The sequence below is a fragment of the Acanthochromis polyacanthus genome, chromosome 7 (genome assembly GCF_021347895.1).
Source record: "Acanthochromis polyacanthus isolate Apoly-LR-REF ecotype Palm Island chromosome 7, KAUST_Apoly_ChrSc, whole genome shotgun sequence".
NCBI classification, from domain to species: domain Eukaryota; kingdom Metazoa; phylum Chordata; class Actinopteri; family Pomacentridae; genus Acanthochromis; species Acanthochromis polyacanthus.
In genome coordinates, this window is record NC_067119.1 from 3,767,627 (window position 1) to 3,785,939 (window position 18,313).

General features: G+C 36.1%; 1 protein-coding gene across 7 annotated transcripts in view; it reads right to left on the reverse strand.

The window, feature by feature from the left end:
* The window catches only part of LOC110968628 (ral guanine nucleotide dissociation stimulator), a 74,602-nt gene that overhangs the window by 40,981 nt on the left and 15,308 nt on the right, over positions 1-18,313 (reverse strand). The window contains exon 1 of one of the 7 annotated variants that reach the window (XM_051951264.1): positions 11,622-11,783. The exons of 3 other annotated variants lie outside the window; for them this stretch is intronic. In XM_051951264.1, the coding sequence (XP_051807224.1) occupies positions 11,622-11,714 (93 nt within the window). In that variant the 5' untranslated portion in view covers positions 11,715-11,783. Of the gene's footprint in view, positions 1-2,162; positions 2,471-11,621; positions 11,784-18,313 lie in introns of those variants that run through there. 3 more of the 7 variants (XM_022218555.2, XM_022218554.2, XM_022218556.2) reach the window with 3 other exon arrangements.

The window sequence follows — 18,313 nt, forward strand, 5'->3', positions numbered from 1 at the left end:
TAAAGTTTTGTGTGTCCCAGTAGATCAACAAAACGATTAAACAAGCTTCTACAGCAACTATTTTGACAAGAAAACCTCATTTTTAAGCAATAATTTGGTATAAAATGGTTGTTATAATGTTTTATGGTCGCATAATGAATCAGTTAAATGACAAAAAACATTAACAGATAATGAAAACAATCAAATAAATGATTTTTCTGTAATTAATTTTCATAGGAAGATGGATTTATATCTGGATTTTCTCCACCATATAATGTGTAATGAAGTTTTTTGTGTCCCAGTCGAGCAACAAAATGATTAAATAAGCTTCAACAGCAACTATTTTGATAAGAAAAGCTCATTTTTAAGCAAAAACGTAGAAGACTTTCAGGATCTATTTGCATTTTTTGACGTTAGTCTGTAATTACATTAAACAGCCAGCAAAGTGAGCGTGTCATTTTCATTTTTTTTTTATTTTTATGCATGCTTTTTCATTTTTTAAAATGTTTTTACTGATCAAACAGTGTTGTGTCACTATTTCTGCTAACAAAGCCACTGATTTACTGTATTCTGACGTCTAAAAACCACGACACGGAAAACTCCTCCAAGATTCGACAAATATGATTAATCATCCGACACCTATTATTAATCAGTAAAGCGAGCGATGTGAGTCGTCTGCAGGTTTCTGTTGGCATGCGGTGGAGGAGTGAGTGAGCAGAGGGAGGAGTGAAAGCTGCAGCAACAAAAAAAGAGAAACAGCAAGTCATCCTGTGGCGTGTTGTGTTTCCAGCAGCGCCGCTACGCTCCTCTTTCAATTTCTCTTGATTCACGAACACGTGACGAATCCACGGAGCCACCCCAACGACAGAAACCCCCCGGACTTTCCAGCCGCTCAGCAATTCTACATCTCTAAGCTGTTTAAACGGCATCTGTGTGATGATGAGGAGGCTTTACCAGCCGCATATGTAATGTAGGATTATGTCACATTTCATCAGCTGACGTATAAAGACACGGAGGATGATGTAATGTTTACCTTTGTTTTTATGGATTATTTGTTCAATAAATGTAGGTTATGGGGCTGCTATCGACACCCCGAATCCTAAAAACACGACTGAGTCGCAGATCCACCAAATAATGGGCAGAACGCGTGCATAAAACACATATTTTCCTGCATTCTGGTGTCCTTTTATGCACAAATTGATGGTGGAAATTACAAAATTCGGCACCTTGAACGCTCAAATTCTGGTTTAACGTTGGATCCATCCAATATGGAGCCAAAAGTGGACATTTTGAGCATATTTCCCAGCATTCTGGTGTCATTTTATGCACCAAGTTATGGTGGAAAACTTAGACTGTGACACCCTAAATACTGAAAAAACTTGTGTTAATAGTATGAAATAGGATCTGAGTGGAAAATTTTGAGCTCGAAACACCAAATTTTCTTCATTCAGGTCCAATTTTATGCACAAATGTATGGTGGAAAATGAAAAACTCAATGATCTGGAAAGTTAAATCTTGCTTCCATACTGGATCCAGCTAATAATTTACAAAAATTAGTTCTAAGCAGAAACATTTTGTCCTACAATTCATAGTTTAGAAAAGTAAATCTTCTAAACTATGACACCCTGGGCACTGAAAACATGTTTGAATCCACCCAAAAGTGAGCAAAAATGGGGCCTGAGTGGAAAAGCCTGAGCATAAAACAGCTATTTTCCTGCATTCTGGTGTAAATTTATGCACAAATTTAAAGTGGAAAACTGACTAATTCGACCAACTAGACCTTTAAAACCGAGTTTAACCTGGGATTCAACCAATAAATGAGCAAAAAGTGGAAATTTTGAGCATGAACCAGCTATTTTCCTGTGTTCTGGTGAAAAGTGAGGCACCAAAACACAACATTGAGGCAGCATGACTCAACACTTACATCACTGCAATATTGTGACTTATGCATCAATTTATGGTAGAAAACACAAAATTCAACCACCATTAAAGTGCTTTTTCAACATCCAAACAGGAGAAAATCCTTTGTTTCTTTGTATTTCTACATGTAAACACTGAGGGGGTCTGATCTCCGACATCCCCGTAGACCTCCACCTCTACACCAGACCAGCGCAGCCCTCCTCCCCGGCATCAGCCCCCTCTATCCCGGCATCATCTCACTCCACCCCGCGGCCTCTTCTCACCTCCACTAGCGGCAGGTCCGGGTCCAGGTGGGTGAAGCTGTGCAGCACCACCGGGCTGCGGTCCTCCACCACCTCCAGCCTCACCCCGTCCCAAATGTTCCGCACCCTCCACGACGAGTCGAACATGTCGAGCAGCGGCCCCGGCTTGACGCTGCGCGCCTCGGCTTGCATCCCCGGGAAATAGACCATGGATGCCGGGTGAAGGGGAGCCTCAGAGCGACATGTTTTCACGGTGCTTCTGTCCGGGGCTCAGAGCGGCTCTGCGGGATCACCGCTGCTGTCTGGAGCGTTTAGGACGACTGGGACTAAGCGGGGCTTTTCTAAACCCCGCCCCCCGCAGACCGTGCTGCCTTCATGGCTGTAGGACAAACCGAACACCCGCAGTAGCGCTGGAGCAGCGACTAAACCCTCTGACCACAATATTTAAAATAAATCTAGAAAACACGGTGAAATCTGACAACAGCGTGCCAAAAATAATATCTATAATAAACGAACAATCCTGCAACGTTTATAGAGTGCAAAAACGGTAAAATAAATATATTTTAGTTAACTTAGATAGAGCAAAAGGGTGATTTTATTTTATTTCTATGAATTTTTTCGATGAAATAACTGCAAATATCTGTAAAATACCTGGGCTGTACCTAAACCTGACAGCCTCTGTGCACTATATTTTTTTAATCTAGAAAACAGTGAAATCTGACAACAATGTGCCAGAAAAAAATATGTACAATGAAGGAAAAATATTGCAATGTTTATTTTTCTATTAAATAACTGCAAATATCTGTAAAATACCAATTGCCAGAAAAAATAAATGAAATGTAAAAATGGAAGAATATTGTAACGTTCATAAACTGTAATAACACTGAAAATAATTATATTTTAGCTGACTTAAATGGCAAAAAACTGTTGTGTGTTTTTTTTTTTACACTCAAACATGGTGAAAAAATTTAATACTATTTGTGAAAATCCAGATTTTTAATGTGGACATTATTGAGTTTTCACATGATTTAATTAAAATTAACATTTTTTTCAGTGACTTTACTGGACATAATAACTGAGTAAACCATAAAATCCATAACAGTTAAATAACAGTTTATCATTTTTTCCTTTTTTAATGTATATATTTTTTTTATTAAATGACTGCAAATATCTGTAAAATACCAGAGCTGTGTCTAAACTTGGCAGCATCTGTGCAATATATTAAAAAATATAGAACAAATCTGACAGCAATGTGCCAGAAAATAAATAAATGAAGGACATCGTCACATTAAACTGTAAAACCAGTAAAATAACTTAGATGTAGAGTTGACTTAAATGGAGAAAACCTGTGTATTTTTTACAAACACGGTTAAACAACAAATTACTATTAGTTTATTTTTCATGAAAATTATATTAAATGCTTGGAGTCACATTTCGTCACACTGAGCAGTGAAGCTGACGTCTCCAGTGTGGACCTAAGGATTCCGAGGCGTCCCTGAAGGCAGCAGTGACCTCATGTCTTTGGGGAAATGATCAGTGTGTTGTTTCTGCTCACTATGGCAGCAGGACAGATGGGAAAAAAAAACACAGAGGAGTACCGTTTACTGTCCGTTAGAGTCACAGATTTAGATTTTAAACAACCGCAGGAGCTCAGTCAAATAGAAATACGCTACAAGTCACTGCAAGGAATACTTCCAGAGTGACTGAGCTAAGAAGAAGGGATGACAATTATGAATATTTTTCATAAAATGTCTTGAAATCTAGACGTTCTGAGAGTTAAAGTGAAGCATCGTCAAACATCTTCTTCTGTGTTTAGTATTAAATACAGAAATATTGTGATTTAAAACAGAGAAAAGCAGCAGATCCTCACAGCTAAAAGGCAGACATCAGTAATTTATTCCAGCAATAATGGATTATGAAAATTTCAGATGATTAAAATTCTATTTAGCTTATTGTTTCAAAACCAAACTGACAAACGATGACAACAAAGGCAGAAAAAATCTCAAAAACTCAAAGATCTGCAGCTCTAGTTGTGTTATTTGTGAGATTGTTTTAATATTCTTGACAAAAATAAACCACTTCCATGACTTTAAAGGCCAGAAATCCCCAGATTTTCTCGTCTTTACCCTTCTGTGTAGAAGCAAACCCATTTAACTGGATTCCATCAGCGCCTGTTGGTTTTGAATGTGATGTATTGAGGAGGAGAGGATTTATCGTCTAACGCTGCCTCCTGCTGGCTAACATCAGGAACAGACGAGCTTTAAACCGATTAAAACCCCATCAGGATGTTTTCATCATCAGCACCACAAACCCACTGATTAACTGTCAGCTTTAATCGATGATATTTATTTCCAAACACGGGCAGAAGAACGAAGAGCTGCTTTCGGGAAAACACGTGATCCGAGCTGTCTTAAGACACGTCGATGGGAAGAGCAGGTGTGGAAGCGATTTAGAGAATTTAAGGAAAACATCTGCTGAAGCCGAGTCCAAACACAAACATGTCCGACCTCCAGGACCTTTCTCAGCGCTGCGCTTCATAACTCACTAATCTGCAGCTGCTGGGAGAAAAAAAAAAACCAGCAGGGAAAAAAAAAAAAAAAAAGACCGATAGAGCATTCTGAAAGCTGATTTTACTGTTTAGATATAAAATAAATGCACAGTTATCATATCATTTTATAGTTTCTAAGACACAAAGAAGGAATCCAGAATCTGCAGACAGGAATGACTGAAAGATTAAAGACGTCTGAGGTTTCAGACGGTCCTTGAACTACTCATCTGTGAGGCTCAAACAGCATTTTTTGCTAAATAATGTTAAATTGAGGAAACAGAAAGTTGAATTGTCACATTGAACATGGTGGTAAAATAAATCCACTCAAACAAAGACTATATTTGACAGATGTTTTTGCTGCTTTACTGATTTTTGGTGTTATTTTACAGGGTTTTTTTGGCCTATATTTTACAGATTTATTTGCTATATTTTACACATTTTTTTATTTTATAGATTTTTTTGCTATATCGTTACAGATTTTTGCTGTTATTTAACTGATTTTTTTGCTATATTTTTAGAGATTTTACTGTTGTTTTATGAATTATTTGCTATACTTTACAGATTTTTTTGCTGTATTTAACTGATTTTTGCTGTATTTTACAGATTTTTGCTGTATTTTACAGATTTTTGTTGTTATTTTAGAGATTTTTTGCTATATTTTACAGATTTTTTTGCTATATTTTACAGATTTTTTTGCTATATTTTACAGATTTTTTTGCTATACTTTACAGATTTTTTTGCTGTATTTAACTGATTTTTGCTGTATTTTACAGATTTTTGCTGTATTTTACAGATTTTTGCTGTATTTTACAGATTTTTGTTGTTATTTTACAGATTTTTTTGCTATATTTTACAAATTTTTTTGCTATATTTTACAGATTTTTTTTGCTATACTTTACAGATCTTTTTGCTATATTTAACTGATTTTTGCTGTATTTTACAGATTTTTGCTGTTATTTTAGAGATTTTTTTTGCTATATTTTACAGATTTTTTTTGCTATATTTCACAGATTTCTTTTGCTATATTTAATTGATTTTTGCTGTATTTTACATATTTTTGCTGTCATTTTACAGATGTTTTTGCTATACTTTACAGATCTTTTTGCTATATTTAACTGATTTTGGCTGTATTTTACAGATTTTTGTTGTTATTTTACAGATTTTTTTGCTATATTTTACAAATTTTTTTGCTATATTTTACAGATTTTTTTTGCTATACTTTACAGATCTTTTTGCTATATTTAACTGATTTTTGCTGTATTTTACAGATTTTTGCTGTTATTTTAGAGATTTTTTTGCTATATTTTACAGATTTTTTTTGCTATATTTCACAGATTTCTTTTGCTATATTTAATTGATTTTTGCTGTATTTTACATATTTTTGCTGTCATTTTACAGATGTTTTTGCTATATTTTACAGATTTTTTGCTATATTTAATTGATTTTTGTTGTATTTTACAGATTTTTTTGTAGAGCTGCAGGATTTTATTTTGCAGCTCACAGTGAGAGAAAATGTGAAGAAAAAGTGAAACTGCATGTAGTTCAGAGGGTTAATGTGTTTCATCTGCCAGGAGACGGCTGCTTCTCTCAGAAACACAAACCTAAGTAGGACTCTGGCACAGAAACACTGAGGAGATGACGCTAGAAGACGCTAATGCTGATGAAACATGGAGTACTTTAATGTTTCGACTTTTTAAGTCGCTGCTCAGAACATCACTCCTAATATCCGTCCTGCAGAAAAACCCACACGGGCCGAAACCCAGAAATCTGTGAGCGCTCGGAGCCAACTTTTAGTCGGCTAAAGCTCCTCTTCCATCTGCTGGAAATCAATAGCAGAGGATGTTGTTGCTGCGCTGCTGCTTTGACATGTTTTACTGTTCCTCTGGGAGGGTGACGCCAGCAGCCGGCATTGCTCTCCGATTCCCTCACTCACAAAGAAAAGAAAACGTTTCCATCATGCTGGAGTCGAAACTAAAATCAGGGCAGTGACATCAGGGAGTTATTTCGGTGGCGGGGACACTGAGCGACGTAGAAAAGCTTCTGCAGCCCAGTAGAGGATCTCTGGACGCGACTGCAGGCCTGTGGTTGAACTGGGCAGCTGCCAGGAGCACAATGTTCCCCAGAGCTTCACCAACAATAAATCTGAACCGAATAAAAGCCAACGCCAGGCATGGACACAGAGCAGAGTTACATAACCAAGAGGAAGAAAAAAACCGACAGGCAAATAGAATCAGAATAAACGGATTATAAAACATACGAACAACAGGCGCCTCATGAAGCCACTTTTACTCTTTTTTTATAGGAACAGAACGACTATGAAAAAGCAAATAGTAAAACACAACACAGTGGATGTAAACTAACCTGCAACAATCAGATAAATGGATTATTTGTGGTATTTTAAAGCAAAAAGGGCTAAAACCTCCTGGCTACAACTACTTAAATGAGGACTTGATGCTAATAATTTGGAATTTCTGGCCATTGTGTTTGATAATGTCCTAATTTTCCATCCCTGTGGGTTCTGTTTCCACTGTAATATAAAGTCCTGCAGCTCTTTGGAAACAGAACAATCAGGAATAGAAGGAGAGAACTCAGAAATATCTTCTGACGCCGGACAGAGTTATAATGGCATAAATTATACAAAAGGGCCAAAGAAAAGTTGAATTTCGATAATTATTTGCTTTACAAAAACGGAAAAATTTGCAATAACCACTGTATCTCATCTCTCTGGACCCCAAAACCTGCCTGTTGGTTTAAAAAGCAAGTTTTCTTTACAAGTTTGCCAAAATTACACCATTTATCAAAGCCAGAAATAGTCGATATAGTCGGATTTTCAGCTTTTTGACGGTCCTTGAATGCATCACGTCAGGTTCTGTTGGGAGAATTAGCCAAACCTACGAGTCACCAAAGTCACTTCTCATACAAAGAATCCCTCAAAACAATAAGTTTGCACCTGATTATGCAAAAAAAAAAAAAAAAATTCTACACTCCTCATCATAGCTGTCCAAAGACTATTCAGCTGAACGCAAAATGAAACATCCTGGATCAATAAAATGAATGCCTCCTTCAAAACCATCCACATATTGACAAATAACTCTGAAGTATTTTCTGTCTGCACATCTGAAGGCTGTAAATTCTCTGTCAGAAACAGATGACGGCTCGTCTCCATGGCTGGCAGGTGTCGGAGTTAAAAACATCAGATCTGAGTGGGAGGACGGACGGAAAAACGACACATTAAACCAAAATCCTGGAGCAAAAAAGTGGCTTCAAACCGATCGTTTCCAAAACTAAAGCCCTGATATCGCCTGTACGGTTAGCTCCTGCTATAAATCAGACGAGTGAAGCTGAGAGTGATGCTCAGAGAAGAATCTGGCTTCCTCCTCCTCGTTGTCTCGGTGTGACAGCTCCTAACGGCAGCAGACAGCTGAGGTCGGCCGTCTGCAGCGTTTCATGTCGCCGTGAAGCCACAGCGCGGTAATGACGGCTAATGGGCTCAGATTATACACGTCTTTTCTTTCATTTCCAACACGGCGGGCTATTTGCAGTGCAGACGTGACGCGCTGTGATGCAGCAGTTTATGCTGACGCGGTCATCATTACCTCGACCTGAGCGGTGTTTTCTGGATCCCAGAGGCTCTTTGTGGAGATTAGAGGTTGGACAGGTTTTCTTCACCTCATGTCAGAGTCTTAGAAAACAAGATGCAGGTCTTTGAAGGCTGGAAATCACTCTGATATGACATTTAAACAGGTTAGAATGAACGCTAAGATCTGATCCTATATATCCAATTGTTATGATCAGATAAATGCAGCTTTTTTTATGCATTTTATTACAAAGCACACAGTTTCTGATATAATTTATGATTATTTATTCAAAGAAGGAAGCTGACACGGACAGTATCTATGGAATTTCAGAAAAATGAGGCAACCACTGCCAAATCTGCCCTTCTAAGCGTATATATAGTAGTGAACAAATGTTTACAGACACATACAAGGACCATGTACACGGATATGCATGTCACCAAATGAAGCACTTCATTAACACAGGCTAACTGCTAGCTAGCTATGTGTTTTCATTGTCATTGTTTACAGCAAATTAATAAAATCAGAATTATATTAATAAAACATCTTGGTGATACATAAACTACTTTTGCCATATTGTTGTAGCTCAGCTTGAAATGTTTCTCTGGGAGCAGCTTCAGCGCAATAAAGCTTCATTGAATGCAGGTTAGCCGTTAGCTTAGCAGCAGATTAGAACCAAAAACTAAGAAACAAGAGCTTGTTGCTCCTATTTAACTTCTTTACTCCGACTCCTAGTGTGTTTAAAGTTTTACTGACCATTTTTATGGACTTTCATGGCCTTTCTGTTGGTTATTTCTCCAACTTTTTATCAACCAGAGTGTATTTTAAGATCCTTTTCTGTGGAAAAACTACAAAGCATCGGGCCTCGAGTCTCCGGACTGAATCAGGTTCTAAAAACAAAATTTACTAGAGAGCCTTTACTCGTTTTACCTCAGTCTTATTTCCTCTGGACTGAATTTTAGTCCTTCCAAAATAATATCTTCTACCGCTTGTTGATTTTACACAATTAGTTGTGTTTTCTCTGTAACCTAGATTTTAAACAGTGCTCTCGCTTTCCTCAGTGCTACCGGTTGTTCTAAGATTCAGCCATATCTTCGGTCGAAATTAGACTACTATGAGTCAAAATGACATGAAGTGTGTCCATGCGTTTGTGGTTTTTGCACCTCCAAATACCGTTTTGCACCAATCAAGTGCCAAAATGACGACAAATTGAGAATTGAAGTAATTTTCTAAACAGTTTTGGTAATTGTGGTTTCATTTACACGAGCAAAAAAGACATTTTGGTTCATGAAATGGTCAGAAATCCAAAGAAAATGCACCAAATTAAGCAAAACGGACTCATTTCTTTGACTGTACACAGATCGATCATGCTTCCCGTCATGCAAAGTCACTGCCAGAGACAGAAAAAACAACATGTTCAGCTAAAACCAAACCAAGGACTCCAAACCTTTCAACTCTGACCCACATCTGTCAGAAGAACACGACCCACTGCTGCCGTTTCAACAGGTTTATCGAGCTGCTTCACATCTGCTGATTAAAACCCGTTGGAGTCACAGTTGCATAAATTCTAAAGCAGATTCAACACGTTTAAATGGTCCAATTCCCTCTTTAATTCAGAATTCTGATTATGCAGATCTGGTCCAGACACACAGAGGGAATTTCTTTTCCACTGAGCTTCAGGCTGAGCAGCGTTTAAGCCTTACTGTTGTTAATTTATCGTTTTTTCAGGCGTAAATTGTTAAATTCTAAATCCCCGGCGGAGCTCAAAGTTTTATTATTCATATTAATTGGGAGGACAGAACTACTGTGACTCAACACAATAAAACAAAAGCAGCACAAGCTACAGCATTAAAAGTGAATACTGAGCTCAGGATTTAGCTTTCAGTCAATACCAATCAGACAAAGCTCAATGTATCATCCCAACAACAAGCCAAATAAAAGTGTGATTTATAACAATATAAATTCCAGTTTCACAGCAGCTAAAGGGTGTCATTACTGGTCCTCCTCAGGGTGTTAATCAATACCAGAAACTCTCATTTTGATCAATATTTCACAACAGTCCTTATCACAATGTCCCCAGTGGAAAAAAACTAACTGAAAACCTGCCAGGAAACACACTTTAACTGTAGAAACTGTCAAAATAAAAGCACATATCTGTAAAATGCTAATATTTTAGCTGATTTAAACACAGTAAAAGAGTGTAATTTTATGGTCAAACATTGGAAACAAACAACTTACTTTTGTGATTCTGTAAAAACAGATTTTTGATGTGGACATTTAGTTATCTTACAGCTAACATGTAGATTTACACTTTTTGTGTGATTTTACAAAACATTAGTTGTAATTCAACAAAACCAGAAAAATCTAGAACATGGCAGAATAAAAAGGTTTTTTTTGTTTTTGTTTTTTTTCCAATCTTTAAGATACATATTTTCCCCCTGCAAATAACATCAAAAAAATTGTAAAATAATTATAGTTTTTGCTGATTAAAAACACTAACAATAGCACAATTTACATTTTTTACAGTTAATATATAAATTCATATTTTTTCTGTGATTTTACCAATTATTTATTGTAATTATTTTAATTTTTCTGGAGCAAATAATTGTATTTCTTAATACATTTTATGTTCTTAATTACTGAATGTTAATGTGGATATTATTTACAGTTTTGGCTTGATTTTTTTCAATAACTTATTTAGGAAATTATTTATCTTTTGAATTAATGTAAAAAAAAATCTGTGATTTTACCAATTATTTATTGTAATTAAAAACACAGAGAAAATCTGTAAAATAACAGTTAAAAATAATTAATTATTTGGAGTTTTTCTGTCAAATAACAGCAAATAATTGGCATTTTTTTTGCTGATTTAAATAAAGTAAAATGTGACATTTGATGGTCTAAGTTACAGGATTTTAATATGGATATTGTTTGCAGTTTTGGTTTGTTTTTTCTACTGTTTATTTCTAAAGTTAGGTACCTTTTTAATTAATATACTACTTTTTCTCGCATTTTACCAATTATTTATTTTAATTTTTAAAAAATAGAGAAAGTCTTTAGAATTTTTCTGCAGGAAATGACTGCACTTTTGTTTCTGATTTAAATACAGTAAAACATGACATTTTATGGTCTCAATTACTGAATTTTATTGTGGATATTATTTTTTATTTATTTAGAAAGTTATGTACCTTTTATTAACATACTATTGCTTCTGTGATTTTAATCGATATCGTGTGTAATTAAGGGGAAAAAAGGGACATTGTCAGTAAATTGCTGAAAGATTTACAGTTAAAACTTTCAAACTAGTTATTTTTTCCTCTTTTTTTTACATTTCTGTGTGATATTAAAGCCTCCAACCTGTGTGACCGTCCTGAAGTAATAGTCCCGTTCATCCCGGCAGACACCCGTCCCGTCCAGCAGTCCACAGGTCCACCGGCTCCAGCACCACATCACGAAAACCTGCCGGATCCCAATGATCCCGGACAGTAAAACCCCATCGGCGGCCCCGGGGCTCCCACTCCCCTCGTCACAGATTGGCCGAACCCCCGGCGGAGCTCGCCTCGCTGCTGTTTACTTTCCCAGCTGTGTCAACAAGGCGCCGAACAACACTAGAAAAAATTAACTCGTGTCGGGAAACAACAAAGCGGCTTTCCAGAAGTTCGGTCATGTCTGCGAAAGCTGAAGTGAAACCCGGTGTCAAAACTTCACGACGCTGAGAGACGTTCCTTCTGCACTATGAGAGAAACTGAAAGCTGGAGATGAAGCAACACACCTCCAAGGAACTTCCCCGCTTTACCAGAGAAAGGCATTAAGTCCAGATCCTATCAGCGGCAGGTCGGTTTACCTGCTCGACGACTTTATCCTGAGAGGAGGCGGCTTGTTCACAGTGATGCAATCAATAAAAAACGCCTTTCTAGCAGGTTTCCAGCTCACAAACAAACCATTTAAGTAGCTTTTGCAGAGTTTTAGGCCACTTTCAGGTCAATATTTTGGTTTATTTGGTGCAAAACAAGAGGAATAATTTTACATTTATTCTTCTCTGTATATGTTTTAACTACGTATTAACTGGAACAAACAGGAAGAAAAAAAAGGATCTTGCGCAATCCAGCAGAGTTATTATGATGGAGCTTTGCACAGTTTTTGATGTACTCCAGTCATGTATGAACAAGTACTACTGCTTGTAGTGCCACAGGATTGATCTAGAGTATGGTGTAATACAGATACACCTGCCAACGGACACAAAAAGGCAAAAAAAAATCCTCAAAATGACACCGTTTATCAGAAACACAAACTGTAAACGCAGAAAGATTTTCGGATTTCTAATCATTGTTAAATAAGTCTCGCCTGAAGTGGAGTTTTGTCTGGAACAAGCACCAAATCTGAGCTTAAAATGAGAACATTTCATCAAAATTACATGATTCTACATTCCTCCTTTGAATTAAATGAATTAAATGTAACCCATTTGCACCAGATTCTGTAAAATAAAAAAATCCTGGGGTTGTCGGAGCAGCTATGAAGCCACAAGTAGCTCAGCTGTGAGCAACAGAGACGTGACAAAAATTTAAAAACTTCTCAGTTGAACTGCAGGCAGCGTTTAAACAGAGAGACTGAGAGGAAAATCAAAGCTACTGGATGAATAAAATAAAGTCAGCACGGCTCAGAAACAGTGAACAGAGGAGCAAGGTGTTGGAGATACATTCAGCATGGAGAAACATCTTTCTACTGTGGAGGCTAAAAACTGGACTAATTATGATCCAAAGTTACAAAAAAATGCGTCAACAATTACTCAAACTTCAAAACTGTCATTTGGTACTAATTTCAAGTCATTTTGGACTGTTTTTTTAAGTTATTTAGGACACATTTCATATAATTTTGGATATTTTTACACAGAGAGGAAAACGTTTAGTTAAAGTTCAGATAATAGCAAGCCAAAATTACACGAAAAAGCATTAATCTACACTAATAACTAGGGAAATGTGGAAAATATTGCGTGAACTAAATATTTTTTTCAGTTGCTGTAAAATAAGTAATCAAAGAAAGTTAACTTTGGGGTTTTTTTTCAAGATTTTTATGATTTATGAGGAATGCAACTGCAGAAAAGGCACATTCTCTCTACTTCTAGCCATGATTTTGCTGTTGCAAAATAAAATGTAAAGCAAAAAATGAAGTCACAGCGACTAAAAATGAGACAGGAGCAAAGCAATGCCCAGAAAAGTACAACTACAAGCATCAAAATTCACATTTAAGGAGCTGTAACTGGCAGATGTTTGCCATTTTTGCCTAAAACAATTAAAGATGCAGGTTAACTTTCTGTTTTACAGACACATGCAATGAAAAAATAATGTAACCAATTAAAAAAAAACACAAATAAGTGATGTACATGATCTAGAAAAGAGCAGGAATATAAAAAGAAGAAGGCTACTGCTTGACCGTCACAGATTAATTAGTTCTAATTTTAAGGATTCAGTGAGTTTCTTTGTTTTTTTCCTTCCACAGACCGACCGACGCCTCGTTTCTGAGCTGCACTGGGAGAAAAAACTAAATAAAAAGCAGAGAGAGTTTCCCAGTAACAGGCAGCTTCCCATTCACAGCCTCTGGATTTATGCCCTGCTATTATTCCATCCAGTGGAGGCTTTCAGGTGCTCCTCCAGCTCCCGGCATTTCAAACAAAAACGCTCTCTAAAGCCCAAAATAACCAACCAGCCTCCGTTTGTTCAGGAAAAAAACCACAGCAAAAAGTACAAACAACAAGTACCACGTTATTATTTCAGGGAAGAAGAAAACAAAACAGTAAACATCAAAAATAGTTAATTCCCTTTTTTCCACCTCAACATTTGTCAAAAAAATTATCACACAATTTCTACAGTATCTAAATTCAGGAAACAATAGGATTCATTTACATGTTTTTTTAAGTTTTTTTTTTTGGTATTTTCCACATTTGAATAAATATAAATATTACAAATAATACATAGTAAAATCACAGAAAATATTCACTGTAAAATAATAAATAACTGCGAGAACCTATGAATAATGTCCAAATTTTTTTTTAATGTAATTCTACAAACAAGAAACTTTTTCAAAAGTACTACAATAATTAAACCATTTTAATGTATCTGTCACTGCTAACACACATTATTTTACAGATTTTTTGACATTAATTGAAAGGAAAAAATAATTTAAAAAATCCTTTTATTAAGCCAGAAAAAATTAAAAATAAACTATATTTAAATATTTAATATATAAATGTTGAATAAAAGTGAAAAAAAATAAATTAATTTTTCCAAATAATTCAACTGTTTTAATGTATTTAAATGTTGTTTTTGCCATTATTTGAAAGAAAAATTTACCAAAATATAGACTGAAAAATATCCAGTTTTTAATCTCGTTTTATTAAATTAAAGTTAATATCAAGGAAAGTCCCATCACACGGTATAAATTTATACATCACTATTTAAAAAAAATAAAAAATACATAATGTCAAAAAACATCATCAAAAACTCTTTTATAAATGATAATTTGGGGGGGTTGTTTGTTTTTTCACCAACATCTGACCATAAAATTATTACACCAACTTTTTTTTTTTTTTACATTTTTTTGCATAATTTCTTTTTTTGAACTAAATTACAGAAAAATGACTTTTTAAAATTGTCCTTGCAGTGCAGCACTGACTCTAATGCAGCTTCCCTCAACAAAAGCCTTCTATTGTGAATGAAAATAAACACTTTCAGGGTATAAAACATCTCAGCCGGTCGTGAGGAGCAGCTCAAAGAAACTAAAATGAAAAAACAAGAGAATCAACCTGCTGCCTTCAGCGTTCTGTTGCTGTAATCTGATCTCCAGTGTGTTTCCAGTTCTCCCAGTAAACTAACCGCCCTGCAGACACTGTTTCCAGCTGAACTGCCTCTCTCTGCCCAGTCATTAGACCTCGTTTCCAGTCTCTACCTCCACTAACGTTCTCTTTCTGCGTCTCCTTGGACTTCTGTCCCCCGGCAGCAGCAAATGATCCTGTGTGATGAGGTGGATGTTAGCGGTACACTTCCTGCCCGAGGACACAAATCTGCATTCTGTTGTTCTAAAACACAACAATCTGCTGGAAGACGATCCACTCATGATGCTCGCTGTCTGCAGAAAACCTCTGAATGAGATTCTCCAGACAGAACGGATCAGAACGGTGGACCACAGATAAACTTTTCACCGTCTCTGGCTGTCAGCAGTGAATATAAACTCTGTGCATCCTCATTTTTACGATCTGCAGCTGAAACAAACAAACGTTCTGGATGGAAAAAGGTGATTTCAGCCACTCCAAGATCAAAGATTTTAACTGAAAATAATATTATCAGGTCTGTATGAGTCAGTAGAGAACTCAAAAATGTAGTTTTTACATCTTTAATGAACACAGTTTAGTTACCAGCAGCTATGTAATACTGGAAATTTGTCTCTGTTAACAGAAAAAGTGATGAAATCTCCACAAAAGCAAAATGAATAAGTCTGCTGAAAATATCAGGATTTACCAGATATTTTACATTATTTTCACCATTTTTACTGTTTTTGAAGGTAACCCTATTCTACCGATATTCAGCCTGTTTTTTCTGTCACTTTGCTGCAGGATTTTCTTTTTTTTGTTTACAGATTTGCTCTTTATTTGAGCTGTGAGCCTCCATAAAACACCAGCAGACCGAGCAGCAACCAACTCGGATCGACCCCTGAAGAATCCAGGTCACATGAAACCCAATCAGGTGTTGAGTCCGAGTGTTAGAAACGGAGAGGAGAGCCAACAGCTGAGGGTACAGATCCAGCAGGGATCCAGCAGGGATCCAGCAGGGATCCAGCAGGGATCCAGCAGGGATCCAGCTCTCACACCGACAGACCTGATGAAATATTCTGCTTTCATACACTAGTGTAACTCCAGCTGCTCTACAGATGTGCTGAGAAGCTGTTCAGGTCACCGACAACAAGCTGGAACACGATTAGCTTCACACACAGATGGAAAGATTTTCCGGGCAGCGCGTTCAAACACAGCAGAAAATACTCGTTCAGTGCTTCCACAGGTGGAAGGTTTCTACTGTAAGGAGAGCAGCTAAACTCTGCTTATCGAGCTGCACCTGAACGCACCATTCTGACCAGGTACAGTCCAGAAACCTCAACACTGACCTCTGACAGGAAGAAATAACACAACTTCATGGCCAAAAGTATGTGGACACCCAGCCTGACACGAATAATATTAATAATATTCATTTTATTTGACGAGCGGAAATTTAGACTAACTGCTAGAATAAAGGTTTCCTGTCTAGAGACACAGAGAAACGTCATTTTCAGTAGGATAGATCATTGTAACGTGTCTTTACAGGTCTGAATTAGAAATCAATCAAGCAGCTGATCCAGAGCACTCCTAACTAACACCAGGAAACTGGACCACAACACACCGGTTCTCATATCACTACACTGACTTCCTGTTAGATTTTCATTTTGTTTCTCGTTTTTGTCCTTGTGTGTCTCATTTTTGTTTTGTTTCTCATTTTTGCTAGTTTGTCAAAGTTTTGTCATTTTGTGTCTCATTTTCGTCATTTTGTGTCTCATTTTTGCCATTTTGTCAAAGTTTTGTCATTTCGTGTCTCATTTTTGTCATTCTGTTTCTCGCTTTTTCATTTCGTGTCTCATTTCTGTCATTCTGTTTCTCGTTTGTCATTTTATGTCTCATTTTTGTCATTCTGTTTCTTGTTTGTCATTTTGCATCTCATTTTTGTCATTTTGTGTCTCATTTTTGTCATTTTGTGTCTCATTTTTGTCATTTTGTGTCTCATTTTTGTCATTCTGTTTCTCGTTTGTCATTTTGTGTCTCATTTTTGTCATTTTGCATCTCATTTTTGTCATTTTATGTCTCATTTTTGTCATTTTGCGTCTCATTTTTGTCATTTTATGTCTCATTTTTGTCATTTCGTGTCTCATTTTTGTCATTCTGTTTCTCGTTTGTCATTTTGTGTCTCATTTTTGTCATTCTGTTTCTTGTTTGTCATTTTGTGTCTCATTTTTGTCATTTTGCATCTCATTTTTGTCATTTTATGTCTCATTTTTGTCATTTTGTGTCTCATTTTTGCCATTTTGTCAAAGTTTTGTCATTTCGTGTCTCATTTTTGTCATTCTGTTTCTCGCTTTTTCATTTCGTGTCTCATTTCTGTCATTCTGTTTCTCGTTTGTCATTTTGTGTCTCATTTTTGTCATTTTGTGTCTCATTTTTGTCATTCTGTTTCTCGTTTGTCATTTTGTGTCTCATTTTTGTCATTCTGTTTCTTGTTTGTCATTTTGTGTCTCATTTTTGTCATTTTGCATCTCATTTTTGTCATTTTATGTCTCATTTTTGTCATTTTGTGTCTCATTTTTGCCATTTTGTCAAAGTTTTGTCATTTCGTGTCTCATTTTTGTCATTCTGTTTCTCGCTTTTTCATTTCGTGTCTCATTTCTGTCATTCTGTTTCTCGTTTGTCATTTTGTGTCTCATTTTTGTCATTTTATGTCTCATTTTTGTCATTCTGTTTCTTGTTTGTCATTTTGCATCTCATTTTTGTCATTTTGTGTCTCATTTTTGTCATTTTGTGTCTCATTTTTGTCATTCTGTTTCTCGTTTGTCATTTTGTGTCTCATTTTTGTCATTTTGCATCTCATTTTTGTCATTTTATGTCTCATTTTTGTCATTTTGCGTCTCATTTTTGTCATTTTATGTCTCATTTTTGTCATTTCGTGTCTCATTTTTGTCATTCTGTTTCTCGTTTGTCATTTTGTGTCTCATTTTTGTCATTTTGTGTCTCATTTTTGTCATTCTGTTTCTCGTTTGTCATTTTGTGTCTCATTTTTGTCATTCTGTTTCTTGTTTGTCATTTTGTGTCTCATTTTTGTCATTTTGCATCTCATTTTTGTCATTTTATGTCTCATTTTTGTCATTTTGCGTCTCATTTTTGTAAATTTTGACTTCTGTCAATTCGATCATAATGTAAAATACTATATCATTCAGTTCCAGATGACTTAATGTTGTGTTCATTTGTAGATACTGATCTG